At 46.8% G+C, this 18,299-nt stretch overlaps 1 protein-coding gene across 1 annotated transcript in view; it reads left to right on the forward strand.

Annotated features, from left to right (window-relative positions):
- The window catches only part of LOC119433626 (F-box only protein 22), a 67,542-nt gene continuing 49,243 nt past the window's right edge, over positions 1–18,299 (forward strand). The window contains exons 1-3 of the mRNA XM_037700885.2: positions 1–467; positions 1,314–1,527; positions 13,461–13,683. Coding sequence (XP_037556813.2) covers positions 99–467; positions 1,314–1,527; positions 13,461–13,683 — 806 coding nt within the window. The 5' untranslated portion in view covers positions 1–98. The remainder of the gene's footprint in view (positions 468–1,313; positions 1,528–13,460; positions 13,684–18,299) is intronic.

Here is an 18,299-nt window from a genome sequence, read left to right on the forward strand (position 1 = left end):
CTACGTTCGGCGGCTCAGGTCAGGCCCGTACGGTGGTGTTTTCATGAGGCTTAAGAAGGAAATATGCGAGATTTCTTATTTAAATAACATTTACAAAAATGAAGCTTTTCTGTTTTAAAATAAACACTCGCTCATTTGGCGATCATACTTTCGTTTGTGTGGTTCTTTATGCATCGGGGTGTCGGAACATCCGCAGCGCGAACGGCGGCAAAGGAAAGGCGACAGACGCGAGCAGCGCGAGAATGGAGTCGTTGGCTGCGTCTGTGGGCGATGGAATGAGAGCGGTGGAAGTGTATAATAATCCCACTTTCGGGAATTTGTTGCGCACCTCTGCCGAGATCTCTGAGCGTATACTAAGTTATATGAGCAGTCGCCAGCTGTGTGTTTGCGCCCAGGTTTGCTCTCTCTGGAATACCACTGCCAAGCGTTTGAACAGCAAACGCAGCAGCGTAGTGCACAGTTTTGAGGTAATAATCGTGCATTGCTTTGCACGTTTTGGGTAGGCATTGCTTGTTGGCATTGCTTGTTGTTCTCTGGATAACGTCGCAGTGCTGTGCGGCGCTTAATGCAGTAGTTATGATCGCTTGCAGAGTTTTGCGTAATAAGTGATGGCGACTTTCTAGTTTTCGAACGCATAGATTTGTTGTGAATTCATATATCACGCATGCTGGTTTCGTTTTATATAATTGTCCTTCGGTATGGAGTGCCTGTGGAATGAACACGAAACCAGCAATGACAGCAGACGAAGGCGATTCCATTGGAAGTTTTGCTTCGTCTGTGCACAGAAGTCGCCCGATCTTTTTAATATTTATGTGCTACGCGATTCCACTGGGCTTTCGAAGTATGCATGGAGTGGCATAGAAACTCTTCCAACTGGAAGAGCCCTTGAAACAGTCACGAGGATTGGCAGGAGAACATCAACGATGGTGATTGGCTGTACTTGTTTCTGTTATTGCGAAGAAGCGTTATATTCGTTATCAAGTAAAAAAAAAAAAAAAAGTTTAATGGCAAATGTACCAAGTTTAAATTTTTCGTAGGTGACTACCAACCAGCTCCTGTGCGTGTACTTAAATTATGTTTCGCGTGTAACTTGCAAGCACGTTTTTGATTTGTCGATCTCTTAGTGAAGTGCACTTATGTTTGGATACAATTAATTTTGCACCCGCTTTATTATTAAATCATGGAGGAAGTTAATGACAGTCAAGAAAACTTGCATTGTTATAAAGGGAGTTTTTAATTTCAACATTTACCCGGCTGGGCCAATCTTGGTCCGAAATGATGACTTGGAAGTGTTCCTTTTATTCTTTTTGCAGCCTCTGAAGCGCAAACGCAAAGTAGGTTGTCGAGGGGAACACAGCAAAGACTTTTCTGGAAATGCATCCAAGAGCTTCGTCCAGAGCATGATGGATGCATGGTCTGAGCCAGGTTGTGCATTGGTTTTCGGCACTCGATACCTCTACCGTTACCTGTCTCCTCCACAGAGGGCTGCCCCAGGAAATCGACGTCATGTAGCATACTGGAGTGAAGGTACATGGCTTGTATTAAGCAACACCAGTGTGTTTTAGAGTTTCCGTTTGTTGTGCTACTTAGCTGTGTTAGTAGTTTGTTGGCTCTGAACCTGTCTTTATAAAGGGGCCTGTTTTTATGAAACTGGGGCATGGCATTCTTAATTTTTCACTGTTCATCTATTGCCTGTTTAAACTCCATGGCTACTATAGTCAAACATCAACTTATGCCTCACCAGGTGAAAGAAGTAACCAGTTGAAATTAGTTTATTGTTCAAGTCATAGTTTGCACAGCTGGTTTTTTGCTGGCTTATATTTGTTTCAACTGGTTATGAAGGGGGATTAGACAATAGTCCAGTCGGAACATCTATACTTAGGACTAACTTTTAGTATCTCTGCCAGAGTGAGAAAAAATAAAGGGCTACATTTAAGTTCATATTTGGAGGGAAATCGGGTTTTCGGGCTTATTAGTGGATACAAGAGCAAATGAAAGTTCAATTATTGTTTCAGCACATATCCTGACAAACACCCGCAGTTTGTAGTGCTGAAAACTAATTAAATAATCAGGGGTAGTTCTAAACAAGATTGATCATAAATGTGGTTTTTATGCTCTCATTTATTTCTCTTAAAGGGGCCCTGAAATGATTCTGATGATTTTGTACAAATGTACTGAGTTGTTAGGGTAGGTCCTTCTGATGATTAGGTGACATATTTAAGCACTCCACGTAAAGCATATTGTTTATGATAAGGTTTTAAAAATGTGCATTGCTATCACAATCTACATGTGACAATCTACATAGCTGGCGCATGTGACGCCAGTTGGGCAAGCTATCAGATTGGCTACTCAGATTGCGTCATCGATAATTTTTCCAACTTTATGGTGAACAAATGTTGTTCATAATAGTTGGAATGTTGTTCAATTTGTTGGTATAAAAAGAAGTAACAGAAAGCGAATATACAATGACAATTTATCACTACACTCAAGCACTTCCGGCACACAAGTGTCGTCTGTTTGTGTTACAACGTGCTTCGTGTTGCCGCGAGCTGCGCGGTCAGTGTTGGTCTTGAGGTTTCTTTTCGCGAAGACCATGAATCCCTCTTGTTGCATTCTGGGCTGCAAATCTAGCTACTGGCGACATGTCAAACTGCGACATCGTGTCCCTCAGAGTGTCCCGCAGCAGGTGAGCAGAGTGACTGCAGCATATCAGGCCTTTGGTATCCGATCGGCGCCAGGATCTATGTGTTTGTGACCGTCACTTCACACCAGAGGACTACTGCCACGTCAGAGAGTTTTAGAGTGTCCGGTAATCCGGTAAATGCAGGCGGACTGGGTGTATTGCCAGATGCGCGGAGGCACAAATGTGAGTGACCTGCAGGGTGCGGTCACCTGGTGGTGCAGAGCTCAACCAGACAAATAGAGCTAATATAGCAGTCCCCAAGTGTATTCTGCTTTGCTGCTGGTGTAAATTTTTGCCAGCAGCGTAATCGTGAACACGTTGTCTATTTAAATGCTTCAAATGTTTTACACTTGGTTACACCAATATTAGCTCTGTGTTTGGCTGGTTGAGCTCTGCACCCCCAGGTGGCTGCACCATGCAAGCCGCTCATGTTTAGGCCTCTGCCCATCCGTCAAAACGCCCAGCTTGCCTGCATTTACCGGAATATCAAACATGCTCGGCGCTGCCGCAACACACGCTACTTTGATAGCTCTCGCTGGGAATCGATGGCCAGCTAGCGGAGAGGTTGGAGAGGCTTCATGTGCTGGCTCCAAAACACTGAAAGTAGATGACACGATGTCGCATCATGACGCAGAGCCAGTGAAGGTGGAGCTTAGCCCCGATCGCTCGGCACACCAGTTGAGGCGGAAAAGCATGGCTAGGGAGGAGGGTGACTTGTAATCGTCTGTAGCTCTCTTTGTATTAAAAAGAATCGTAATTCTGGGGCTTTACATGCCAAAACCACGATCTGATTGTGAGGCAAGTTGTAGTGATGTACTTCGGATTCATTAACATTCACCCAATGCATGGTACACAGGCGTTCTTGCATTTCACCCCCATTGAAATGCGGGCGCAGCGACCAGGATTTGATCCTGTGACCTCGTGCTTGGCAACACAATGCCAAAGCCATTAAGCAGCCGCAGTGGGTTCTTTTAAAATGAGACGCTTCTTTTAAATTGTGGTGCGAATGTTTAACTGTAGTAGTACCATACGCGCCTACAATATTTGTCCAAAACATTTCAGGGACCTTTTAAGTTAATGCTAGTCACCCATACTTAACTGGTATATTTTATTTGCCTCATGAGTGTGTCAGTGGTAGGTATAGCTAACATGTCTTTTGTAGAGAGCGGTAGGCAATGTTAGACTATAGGGACATTGCATTCTCCAGTTGTAGGTTCTGTGAATGTTTAAAGGGGCACTAAAGAGAAACATTAAGCCAGTTAGGATGGATAGTTGGGCGTGTTGGTTAAGCATGATCTGAAGTGAAAGCGTGTAACAGACCCCGTGAACAAGGCGCAGACGCTGGACCAAATTCCAAAGCCGACTTATCAGCTTCCGAAAATAATCCCATGAAAGCAAGGACAATTAAGAATGGGCCCTCTGGTGCGCCAGCGAACGCCGGTTGCTATCCTAAGACCGAGTCAGAGCCCAGAGTTGTCAAAACACAACAAAATATATTCTTCACACAAGGCAGTTACACACACACGTGCACACTTAGGCTAGACACCACACAATACAATTCAGATGGGTATTAACAAACACAAGAAAAATAATTCACGACAAGCACTAAGAGTCCAACACGTAAATTATGAAATGAATAGGAACATTAAGTGTCCACTTGTATTCACCCATGTTGGTCTTGTCAGACGATCTCGGCGTAGCTCGGGGCAAATCTCGAAGAAGGAACTTCTTCCGGAAATGCAGACGCTCAATGAACTCGTCGACTAGCTTGCTGGGGAATCCCCTTCTCCCGCAGATGCTCGGTCTTCACGTTACATCACTTCACTGGTGCAGACTGAACTCCTCTGATGATGCTCGCACGGTGGTTATATAGCTTCCACACACAGGCGTTCTCGAACTTTCCTATCAGTCGTGATCTCGTAGCATGGCCAAAGCCTGGGAATCTTCGAGTCTTTTCTCGTACCTTCGACCGCCGCTGTCGGAGCGTTGTCGAGGGGGGGGGGGTTGATGACTCATCCTGTTGGCGCACGCTCACGCTGTAGCAATCTCTCTCGACTCGCCGGGTGAGAAGGTGTCTCGGCGCGCGCGTGGGCTCTCTCTCTCTCCGGTTAACGTCGCTTCGTCGATGCTCTTCTAGACGTCTAGGCGTCGTTGTTCGCGTTGCTGTTTGAGGCGTATGTGCTCTCCCCCTCTATTGAAGTTGCTGCAGGGCCGGCGTGTTCTTTCGCTGGCTTGCGTGACATGCGGCGCGCGCTTGGATTACGTGCTCTTTTGTGACAAGGCGCGAAGACGACGGCGGGCGAAGAGAGAACACACATACAGGGCACCATGAAGTGAAGGTGCGAAGACGACGACGGACTAAGAGAGAACAAACACATTAATAGTTGACAGAACACACAGAGATCAGAAGAGAGAACACACACATTAAGTCAGTTTTCACACATTAACTACTCTTCCAAAGGTCTATTTTTATACCTGTGGTGCAAAGACATCGATGACTAGAGGATGAAAAGAACGTCAAACTTCCCTTTCTTTAATTTTGCACCCAAACTGCAGCACTGGTACATTGGCGTTACATCTTTAAATGTATGTTTGTATTTGGGTGTTCTGGCACAGAAAAATGTTTTTAGAACATACTAGGTTGAGTGTTTTGCTCCTTTAGAATCCAGTGTGATCCATCTTTATTGATAAACAATTAACTTAAACCATAGAAGGCACTGTCAAAATCAATGATGTCAAGTGACATCGACGGAAGTTGACGTGCCTTTCAGCGGAGCTGAAGCAGCACACCAAAGGGATAAGCAGCGAGTTACCACCACTTTTCTAGCCTCGTATCGTGGGCTGATCTCTGAGATGGTGCAGCCTAAAAATGTGGGCTGATATGTTCCCCTGGGACCACTGGTCGCTGTGATGGTACAAATATATATATGCATATTATTGTATACTTATTCATTATATATATATATATATATATATATATATATATTAATAAATAAACACACTTAATGTTGTCGGATGGCAGGATTCGAACAGAGGACCCTCAGCACAGCAGCCTGATGCTCTAACCATTAGACCATGGACGCATGCCCCAGCACGCGGAATAGAACATCCTTAACCATTTCCCACATGCAAGCCAGTGTGTTGAGGTGCGTGGTGCATTTTATTGCAATACCAATTATATGAACACTCCATGCGATCTTTCGTAGTCAGCAATAATTGCACATAAAAATGTTGGTTTGTTTAGTTTTAATAAGCTTTCCCTTTGCGTCAGAATTTGAAGGCGGGGTGGTGAAATATGTCAAGCATGTTCGTGTTTCAATTGAACAGACTGGTGCACAGAAGCAGTTGTATTCTAAGACCTCAGATTAGACAGCTTTGCTTGCTAGAACGAATTGAAACACAGCTACGCATGCCCTGCCAGCTTGTTCCATCGTTTTCCCACACGTAGTAGCCATGGTAGTACCTGTTGATGTGGGATTTCTGCATTGAAACACCGCGTACCTCACTTCACACCAACATACTACCGCTTGTTGTCAGAGCGCCAGCTGAGAAGCTCCTGCGAAATGCTAATCACCCTGAAGCAAGGAGGGCCCGCATACGTGCAATAACAATTCCTTTAGTTTAGATACAGAAACAATTTGCTGCTGCGTGTGAGGTGCACGCTGCAGCTCATCGCCTGATGCGCCCAGATGTTGGGCGGCAGAACCAGGGGGCCGAGGCTAAGTAGCAACTTCGACAAAACCCTGCAGTTCAAAAGCTGCACATCGTGGCGGCCGTGAGGAGTTGCAGTAGAGGAACGCGAGGTCAACGCAAGGCAACAACGCCGACAAGACCCTGTAGTTCTAGCCTATGCTGCTCGCGGTCATCAAGCTCTTTCTGTTTATATGTGACTGCAAATCTCACGCCACATGCATTTACTCAGCCAGTATATGTTTACTACAATTCATACTGCCGCTAAAGCTACGAGCAGCCTTACTTCGTGTAATATTCTAACATATGGGTACCACATTCACTGTTACGCCCTTGTGGTGAAATTGTGTTTTTTTAATACATGAATGAATAATTTTATTGATTAATTTATTCCACTGGCCAGATTCGAACAGAGGACATCTAGCACAGAAGCCTGATACTGTAACCATTACACCACGGACCCTTTTCCCCCACAATGGCGTGCCTCATACTCGGATCGTAGTTTTGACATGTTGCATTGCAGTAAAAAAATTTTGTCCGATGCTCCTGGGGACGCCATCTTGCCGCAGAGCAGTGCGGACGTGTTTCGCATGGGCTGCCGAGTTTCGACCAATTTTTGGCGACATTACAGACTGCTAGGACCCGGGAACGTCACACCGAGGTCAGTGAGGGTGCTGTGCACCCAACCGCTACGTGCACCCAACCGCCGCTAAGACCTGCCCCTAGCCCGATTTTGGGCACTTCTCCCCCGAGCCGCACGTAGTCGAGCTGGGCCTACTTTAGGCCTAGCTCGACTAGGGCCTCTCTTTGCCGCCGCCGGCGCCGAGCCCGAATGGAGTGCACCGTGGATGGGGAGGATATCTCCCCGGAAGAGTACAACAACGAAAAGCTCTGGACCTTGGCCATCAAGGCCCACGACCTCGTCCACCCTAAGAAGAAAACTGCGACGCCGCTTACGTCATCCATCACGACCGACGACGGCAATGGCAAGGCTGCCGAGAAAGAGAAATCGGCCGCTGGCCGACCAACAATCAGAAGAAGGAGACCGCTTCCACGCCTTCCGGCCACGGATTATAAAGTGGTTTTCCGACCGAAAGGAGGCCTCGATCTCCGTTCCCACACTGCCACCACCCTCCTGCAAACGGTATGCCAGGGGTCAGACACGGACATCGCTACAGCTCGAAAGCAAGACCAGGTGCGTGTCAATCCAACCAATAATTCTTTCACCGTGAGCTCTCCATCGGCGGAGAGAGTCAAGAAATACGTCAGTCTACAAAACCTCAGAATCATGGACCAGATATACCCTGTCAATGCATACATTCCGGCCCCGGACGAAGCCATCAAGGGAATCGCCTACAACGTGCTCGACGACCAAACCCGCGAGGAAATCCTTGAAGACATCCAGGACCTCAACAAAGGGTGCCAAATTGCAAAAGCAAGAAGGCTAGGCAAGACCTCATCGTTACTAATAACCTTTACTGGAACCCACAAGGTACCAAGCCAAATCTGTTTGTTCGGAGGACTATACCCGTGCTACCCCTTCCGTGCCAAAACGGAAGCCTGCTTTAACTGCAGACGGGCTGGACACAGAGCTGACGTCTGCCCGAGAGAAAAGACCAACCTATGCAACCGCTGCGGCACGCAACACCCGGCCAAGGAGACACCGGACTGCACTCCGAAATGCATCCTGTGCAAGGAGACCATTTCACGGGCACCAGAAGCTGCAAGGCCCGCTTCGAAAGACCCAACTACAGGGGAAGAACACCCATCGAAAGCCAATGGCAACTAGGACAACAACAAGACAGCGGAGGACACCGTTCCAGGAGCCGGGGAAGGTCCAATGCCAGCCAAAGATACCGGAGAAGTCGGAGCCGCTCCACTTCCTTCCCTCCCCTCCCGAAAGCCGACAACCAAGAAAGCCCAAAACAGGTGAGCTGGAAACCGCAGACCTCCCGAGAGAGAGATGGCAACGCAGAGCTCAGGGCTATAATTGAAAGACAAAATGAAACAATCAAAGAGCTTAAGAAAATGATTGTAAACCTACAGGGTTGAAACACCCCCCAGAAGGAAGCACAAAGCTCAAAACAACACACCCCTTCTATGAAATCCAACAGCTCAGTACCCCCCTCCGCGGCATCCTCGCGTGCCTCGTCACCACAACGAAGCCCCCCGGCTAAAAAGAGACCGATCGAAACGGTCAAAGACGCAGAAAGCCCCACACTAAACAATGTAATTCACCTAATCCAAGGATTGAACACCCGACTTGATAGCATGGAGGAAAAGATAGTAGCAACCGAAGACAGAATCAGGGCAGACATGAAGGAACAAATTGGCGCGTTAGCTACGCAGCTAAACGGGCGTATGGACGCCCTAGAGACCAAACTAAGCCAAACAGAGGCTACCGTAGCCACGATACAAACTCAACTCACAGATCATGCCGAGCAACTCGTAGCGATCTCACTATCCAAATCTGGTCTCATAAACGCTCAGGTACAAAGAGCAAACCAACATGGAGGAAAATCTTAAGGAAATCAAAATATGGCAGTGGAACTGCAGGGGCTTACGCCCAAAGCGAGAGAACCTACAACTCCACATCCAAAACTTAGACAAGCTGGAAATTCCGGACATCATAGCACTGCAAGAAACGCTAACTAAAGTCAAACTCGGAAATTATAAAACATACGAAAAAACGGGAGCGCAAAATCTGCGTGCGGCCGTCTTGGTCCACAGAACACGAAATAGACACGAAGGACGCGGACTGCCTCCTCGTGGAAATAATTCCACAGAGGAGAGGACAAGCGAGCCTATTTATTCTCAACATATATAGCGCACCCCGATCGAACCACCCCCCGACAATAGAGGCCGTTAACAAAACACTCAGGCTCTGCGGACACAAGCCGCTATTAATAGTAGGCGACTTTAATGCCAGGAACATGGCCTGGGGCTACAAAATAAACAACAAGAAGGGCACGGCAATATGGAATTACATCCAAGACGAAGGCCTAACATTACTGAACGATCCACTACAACCCACGCAAATAGGAAACAGTGTGCAGACAAACACCAGCCCCGACCTCACGCTCACTAAGAACGTGGGAGAAGGGAAATGGAGGAACACCGCCTGCAGCCTAGGCAGTGATCATTATATAATCGAAACCACTATCCGGGCCACATAGCTAAAAAAGAGAGGAAGGAAAGAGATCACGATCACCGACTGGGACAAATTTAGACTCATCAGAGCACGAGACGAACCCACCACCATAGATGACCTCGACAAATGGGTTGAACAGCTGGGCAAGGACGTCAAAACCGCAACCGCAAGCATACCAGTCACAGCGGAAACACACGCAATAGACAACAGATTACTACACATGTGGCAAGCACACGAAAGCCTCCAAAAGAGATGGCTCAAACAAAAACACAACAAAAGACTTAAGCTCAAAATTACTCGCCTAGTTAAAGAAGTAGAACACCACGCACAAGAGCTCGTCAAACAACAATGGGGTCAAACATGCGACCAGATGAGTGGAAAATTGGGCCTAAAAGACACGTGGCACCTACTCAGGTACCTCCTAGACCCTGAAAATTGTAAAATGGCACACAACAAGAACATCGGTCGCATTATACACGAACACCCCCTTCAAGACAACGAACTCCTCGACGAACTCAGGAGCAGATATTTAGATACCTCCGACAAGAAAATGCTTCCCGAGTACAAAGGACCTCCGAATCCTGGAATGGACGAGGAAATAACGACGGCAGAGGTGAGGGTGGCACTACACAAACTCCGCACATCCTCTGCCCCGGGAGCGGACGGAATCGCAAACAGAACTTTGAGAAACCTGGATGAGGAATCAATCAACGCTATCACAGAACTATTTAATCAATGCTGGGAAAATGGCAAGCTGCCGGCAGTGTGGAAACACGCAAAGATAACCTTCATACCGAAACCAGGGAAGAGTCTACAAATACAAAATTTGAGACCTATCTCCCTCACGTCATGCCTGGGCAAATTGCTAGAACACGTGATTCTAGATCGCCTGCAAGAACACATGGACAAGCACGAACTCTTCCCCAGCACAATGTTAGGCTTTAGACAACACCTCTCCACACAAGACCTCATGCTCAGACTATCGGAGGAGGTCATCAACCCTATTCACAGCAAACGAACCAAAGCAATCCTAGCTCTGGATTTAACCAAAGCATTCGACAAAGTCAAGCACGAGGCTATCACGGAAGCCCTTTCAAATCTAGGAGTAGGCGAGCGAACCCACACCTACGTCAAAGCCTTCCTATCCGCTAGGACGGCGGAGATACGTTTCGGGTCACTCACATCCGACCCCTTCACACTGGGAAGCAGGGGAACGCCGCAAGGATCAGTACTCTCACCCCTCCTTTTCAATGTCACGCTCATACCCATGGCACAGCAGCTCGAAGGAATACCAAACCTATCGCACTCCCTATACGCAGACGACATTACACTCTGGGTAACCAAGGGAAACGATGGAGAGATCGAACACCTACTGCAAACTGGAGCAGACATAGTCTCAGAACACGCCAGAAAGATAGGATTATCGTGCTCCCCGCAAAAATCGGAACTTCTCGTCATGAGATAGAATCCACGAGGCCACACAAAGACCTCAGTCCCTATAGAAATATACGTGGATGACACCCTAGTTCCCGAGGTCCAAACGATCCGGATACTAGGTATGCACCTACAAAGCAACGGCAAAAACACAGTGACTATCAACAAACTTACGGCATGCGTGAACCAAACCAACCGTTTGATCCGACGCATCGCCAACAAACACTGTGGTATGAAGGAAGTGGATCTTAGGCGTCTAATCCAGGCTTTCGTGCTCAGCCGTTTCGTGTGCTCCCTCCCATATCTCAACCTGTATAAAGCGGAGAAGGAAAAGGTAAACTGCCTCATAAGACAAACCTATAAGGCGGCGCTCCACCTGCCGAGATACACATCCACCGAGAGACTCCTGAAAATGGGCATCCACAACACGTTCGACGAACTAGTTGAAGCACACAGAACAGCCCAATACGAAAGATTAACCAAGACACCTGCGGGAAGACACATCCTAAGGAAACTAAACATCCCGTACGAGAGCACTCAAACAAACGTTGAGCAAATACCCAGAGACATCTTCAGTCGCCTCAGGGTCGACCCAATCCCAAAGAACATGCACCCGGAGTATCACAGCAAACGGAGACAGGCCCGGGCCAAAGCACTCCAGAAACACTACGCAAACCACGAGGAGGCGGTCTACGTAGACGTAGCCAAACTCGGAGAACGCGACGCTTTCTCTGCAGGGGTGGTAGGAAACGACCTCAAACCAATCACCGCGCTCACCATTTTTGGAAGGCACGCGGAAGATGCGGAAGAAGCCGCGATAGCAATAGAAATACCGCAGCCAAAATAATTTTCTGTGACTCCAAGACGGCAGTGCGTAATTTTGCCAAAGGCAGAATTCACGAACCGGCGCTACAAATCCTGAAGAAAACACATTTCACGCCCCGCCAGATCAAAATCATCTGGATCCCTGCGCACTCGTCCCATCCTGGGAACGAAGCGGCTCACAATTTCGCCCGAGGACTCGTCAACCGGGCAGTGAGCCAACCGATCCTGCGAGGAGCAAAAGAGCGCATGATAACCTACCACGAAATTACGCAATACTATAAAAACGGAAGACTCGAATACCCACCCCCTGACAAATCCTTAACCAAAAACCAGCAGGCAACGTGGAGGCAACTCCAAACACACACCTTCCCAAACCCGTACAAACTATCCATAGTCTACCCAGGGATACACTCCCCCGAATGTACGCTATGCGAGGCCGACAAAGCCGATTTAGCACACATCCTGCATGAATGCCCTGAGCTCAAACCTAGAGCCGAATGGCAGCTATCCAACCGAGAGCAGTGGGAGGCTGCGGTGACCAGCTCGGAACCTGCGGTTCAACTGCAGGCCGTGACCTGGGCTTTAGAAGTCGCCGTAAGACACGGTCTGACGGCCACCTCACGAAGCCATCAAGACTTCCCACATGTAATCGCATAAATAATTTTCTGTTGACGAATTAAAGTTTTTACCACCACCACCACTCCGATGCTCCTACTACTTCCCTCACACGAGGAGTGACGCGATAAAGTGCGGTACACAGTGACTCCACCCCTCTCTCACCTCCAACTCACTCGGGAAGGCTGTCTTTCATCGACTTCAACTGGAGGTTGCATTGCCTTCCAACTTTTTTTTTTTTTTTTTTATAGTTTCCAGCTTCTCTCATTTTCTCTAGTTGAAGTAGGTTACAGCAATCTTTTTTCTAGAAGTAGTGCTATTTTTATACAATGAAGGTAGAACAGGATCATGGGAAAGAGGAGCCCTAGCGTGCGTTGTGTAGAGGGTGAGTGTGCCCTACCCTTTGGAAAAAATGCAGTTGGCGGAAGAGGCACTAGACCACCTAGAGCAGAAAAGGGAACAAGTAGTGAAGCACGTCAGGAGGCTAGCAAGCGAACTCAAGAGTGAGCAGATGCAGAGGAAGATGGTAGAAGGGAAGCTAGCCATAGTACTAAAGAAGTTGAGGGCCGCCATTCTACCAAGCAATGGTTGACGTTTTGATGCGAGTACAGCAAGTAGGTTTTGCTTTGAACCGTGCTAAGTGCATACCCAGGGTTGGAGGTGATGTGATCTGTCAAGTTTTGTAGGCCTGACACAGTTAAAATGGTGAAGGAAGCTACAGCATGAAATGTCTGCTTTGGGACGAGCATGTGCACCCCCCACTGCCAGCGCTCATCACGGCAGTGTTGTGGCTGCAAGTGCTCGCAGTCATTGAGTTAACTCTGTTCATGTGTATTTCTGGCCGTTTTGACACCTTCCTGTGTTTATTTAGTAAGCGAATGTTTATGCAATTTACAGTGCCCATTAAACTTATAAGCCTTACTTGATGTAATAGTCATAATACATTGCTATTGCTGTCAGTGCTTTGCCTTTTAGACAAGTATTCAATTTTCTAATTGTCGAATTTCCTGCATTTCTGGCATCATGTACTTCTCTCTTAGTTAAGGCGGCTTTTTGATGCAGTAACTCAGCGTGTAGCAAGCCTCCTGCCTCCCCCATGTTTCCTGCTGCTTGGAGCTGCCGGAGGAGTCATCGGCATCAATGCCTCAGGGTGCCCTGTTGAGCTGGAACGTGGGGAAGGTGTCTCGGGAATGCTGCTTCCAGCCAGGCTGCCTGAGGGCGTTCGTGCGCAACCTTTCTTGGTGCGCAGGGATCACATCAGCCCTGAGAACAGACCCAACGACTGGTGAGGACATCCATTGAGCTTTATAATGTTCATATACTTGTATATACACTTAAAATCAGCAAAATGGAATTGTGGGCCTGCAGCATATAAGACTAACACCTGACTGATGTACTACCTGGTGCAGAAGTGGGCATACCACAGGAATAATAACGGGGAGGGGGGGGGGGGAGAATCTGTAGCTCACATGCTCACCAATAGGAAGGTGTCTTGTATTTGTAGCACAGAAGTGGTACACTGCTCCATAAGATTTGAGACTGTTGTATGTTTGTCTACAAATTTTTTTTCATTTTCAACAGCCACAGTGTCCAGACTTTTGCTCTTGATGGCATAGACAGCTCCGTGGATGAGTCCGCACGTTTTGCACAACTGCTACCGAATATTACCTAGGTTCATCCATGGTAGAGAGAGCCAATTTATCTTATCAACGACAGCCTGAGCACACCCATGTGTCTAGCATTGTTTTTCGGTCAAACATGCCATTGCTAAAGATGTGAAATCTCAGCATAAGCATTGTTAACCCTTTGAGGGTCGAATTTTTTTGCCAAATGCGACCCCCCAGGGTCGATTTTTTTTATTGCTGATTTAAATTCTTGGAACGAACCTATTTCGAAAAAAAAGGTCGTACTTTTTTAAAATTGACAGTAAAGTGACGAAAAAATCGTTTGTGTTGTAAAATACACAATGTTTATTCATGAATAAGAAGATAAGCGCACTGAAAAATGGTTGTGTGCACCTCCGGAAACCGAAACACGTGAGAAGCCTTCGTCTTATCGCCAACAAGGTGCGATAGAGCTTTTGTGGTCTCCAAAAAAAAAGGAAACTCAAGAATGGCAGCATCGTTTGTCTATATATGCGCCTGCCCGGGAACAGGTGTAATCGTGCCGCGGGGAGCGATAAATGATCGAGGAACAAGCGGTCACCCTGTGAGAGATTTGAAACCAGATGGCCATCAATTTAGCTCGTGCAACAAGCGGGAGCCGCCGCAGGAGAAAACCGTAACTTGCCGCAGCTGCCACGTGCGCGCCCGGATGAGCGAACTGTAGCCGACGTGCCGACGCTATAAAAAAAAACAAAAAAACTGAGAGGCATTGGTGCAAGTAAAAAATTTCATGTGTTTCTATCGAGTGGCAGCACATGCCAAGCGAAAGGAATGATCGAAAGAGGTGCGCTCTTTAAATGTACAAATGATGACGTAGATGTACGTCATTGACCATTTTGAAGGTGTTCGCGGAGGACGTACATGTACGCCATTGACCTTGAAAGGGTTAAAGTCAGCTACAAGAAAAATGGCATTGGCATCATTGTCAGTGTATGGTGCTGCATGTAGTAACTGCAACTTCAGTGTGTCAGAAACAATACTATCCCCTTCAGTCACGGCGTACACATTTGTGTATGCGACTTATTTTCGCAATTTCTCTGCAGTGGTGTCAAGTAATAGATCGCGAACATTAAGCTTATAGTAACTTGAAAATTCCGCTTACCTAACGCACCTCCATTTTATTTCTGAGTGCAATGTGTCACTATAGACGACCGCTTTGGTGAAGGCACTACCGTGTTTGACGGGCTGTTCGACGTGAAGCGGTTTGGTAGCAGCTGTGAAATAACTTTTTTTTCCTTTCTAGTAATGCTTGCAGCGAATAATTAAATTGTGTATGTAATTCGAGTGGTTTACTAAATTTATTTTATGAAGAAACGTAGTATAACTGACTGATCACTAAGCAGATATTAGATAACTCTATAATTATAATGAGTCATCATAATATGCACAAGGCAGTCCTTCCACTATACCTCGATTTGCTTTCAATGGAGCATGCATTACCTTGGCATAAATATTTGTAAATTTCATACATTTATCGAAAGTCTATCAAAATTCGTGACTGAAGGGGCTATACTCGCTTGACTCTTTACTACTGCGCGTTGACGAACTTGAGGACACATCGCGACGCAATAACCTCGTTTTTCATGGCAACCGTGACTTTTGCGAATCGTGGGTAGAGTCCGAATCATGCATAAGAGAGGCACTAACAGACGTAATTGACAGCCTGCATGACACAGCGGTCCAACATGCTCATCGTATTCATCACTACATGCCCAGGAAGTGTCGCCCAATTGTAGTTAAATTCACCAGCACGAAAACGAAAGACAAAGTACTTTCCGCACGCTCAAAGCTGAAAGAAAACGATATTTCTGTTTCCGAAGATTTTTCGCTCGCCACTCGCAATATCCGTAAAAAACTAATTGAGTACGCTAAAAGCCAGCCCCAACCATGCCCTTTCCAGTTAAAGTACACCAAACTAATAATGAATAAAGAACAGTTCGTCTATGACCCGGCAACAGACACCATCAAAGAGCATGTGCCATATGAACCACGAGATAACAGCCGGCATGTAAACTCCCAGCACATGCCCAGTTAGGAAAACGTGAGGGGAAGTGGACGCGAATCATGCGTCGTAGCTGTATTCTTTACTAATATTCGAAGCATCATGAATAAGCGCGCTTCCTTAGCATCTGCCTTAGATACTTGCAATGCCGACATTTTTGTGCTTACCGAAACGTGGCTACATTCACAGATTCAAGATAACGAAATTCTTTAAACTGAGCACCATTTTTCACTGTATCGTTGTCACCGAACAATGCGTCAGGGAGGCGGCGTGCTCTTAGCCATTATCAAAGATTTCCCATCTCAGTGTATTCATGTCAATACTGACCTCGAAATGGTGTGGGCCATCATTAAAATAAATCGCCAGAAGATAATCATTGGTGTTTGTTACCAGCCCCCCACTTATTTATCTACTTTCGTAAATGAGATGCATGATATCTACATTGCTACATCTCGCCATCCTACATTACCTTTATTTTTGCTCGGCGATTTTAATCTACCTAATATAATATGGAACACAGAATCTCCAACTTTACAACCATTTTCGTCATTAGCCAATGAGTTCTTAGACATGTGCTCTGTCTTTTCATTTTCACAAATTGTAACTCAACCCACGTGAACTACCGAATCCGTTGCGAACACACTTGACCTTGTATTAACATCACGGCCTGACCTAGTTTCCGAAATCACATATTTACCTGGCTTGAGTGACCATTCGGCACCTTCGTTTGACATAAATATTTTGGGACCGAAAACCGGTAAAAAATTCAAATCTTTTCAAAACTACGCGAAAGGAAATTTTGAAGCCATCAACACCGAATTATCTGCTTTTCTAGACATATTTTTAAACAACTTCGACAGCTGTAGCGTTCAGACCAACTAGAATATGTTTGATGCAAAAATTGCTGAACTAACAAATACATCCCACTGCGCACCCTTGCATGTAATCAAAACGCCCCATGGTATAACATCCGTCTCAAGCGCCTGTCTAATAAAAAGAAACGTTTGCACAAATCAGCCAAACGTTCACCTAGCAACTACCGGTAGACTCGATACAAACAGGCGGCAGACGAGTACCGTATTTATTTGAATCTAGGCCGATAGTTTTTTTCAAATAATCACATACGAAACTCTAGGGTCGGCTTAGATTCGAGGATTTAAAAAAACGCGGCAGTTTTTAACTGAAACTGATAAATATGGTGCATAGTTAGCGCCATCTAGAAAAGTTAATATCGCAGCCGCTACTAGCCGCGCCAGTAGCCAACTGAAGTACACGAGCGACGTCGCCATTTTGACCTGCGTCGTATCGGTTGTATCGGTATGGTGCAGCATCGGCGCGCGGTGTGGCGTTATCGTAATGGCACCAAATGGGCGATGCCACTATAGTGCCGCTTTCTAAACGAATACTCTATTTACTCGAATCTAACGCGCACTTTCAACACGACTCTAAATCTGCGTCGGCATTTCAGAATGGCCGCCTCGCACGCGCGTCGAGCCTAGCTACCGTAGCATGCGGAAGCTTCCTCCGTGTGCTGCAGTACACGTGTTTAGGCAAAAGTCTACCGTCTGTCTTCACATTCTCAGCGTCTGCTCTATCAATCAGCATTAAGTACCGAGTTCATCACGATGCCGCATTTAAAAGGAAAGTGATCATCTGTGCGGAGACGGACGGAAATCGGGCCGCATCACGGGCGTTCGGAGAATCCGAAACTTGCGAGCGGGACTGGCGCAAACAGAAGGAGAGGATTTTCGCTAGAGTGTACTAGAATACTTGGGTAGTGGAAAGAGCGGCGGGCAGCGCGTGAGGCACTTGATGTTAACGCTACCAGGTGGCGCCAGCGGCTCCTAACCGAGCACCAGCAAGCGCTCGAAAGCGGTCAGGCAGCTGCAAGCACGGAAGTTTTCTTTTATTAATACTGCAGTTATGCATAGTACTCTCGCTGCAAATGTCATTGCTAGCTTATGAGCGAATTAATCAAAGCAATATGACTTCACAGCAGGGCCAAGCTTTCGTCAGATTACTTCCGCTGAGGGGACGGCGCCAATTAAGGCACGAAGTGCGTGAAGCTTCGCGCTTACAGTAACAAGTCGTCTTAGCAGATCTTGCGTGGAACGGCGACGTCTGCGTCAATTTACTGGCGTGTTAATACGAAAAGCCACTGTGAGATGCATACATCACGTCCCGAGTGCACGCTCCGGGCACTTCGTACTCCCGCCAGTTCTCTTATCACAGGCA

Source organism: Dermacentor silvarum, chromosome 1, assembly GCF_013339745.2.
Source record: "Dermacentor silvarum isolate Dsil-2018 chromosome 1, BIME_Dsil_1.4, whole genome shotgun sequence".
NCBI classification, from domain to species: Eukaryota; Metazoa; Arthropoda; class Arachnida; order Ixodida; family Ixodidae; genus Dermacentor; species Dermacentor silvarum.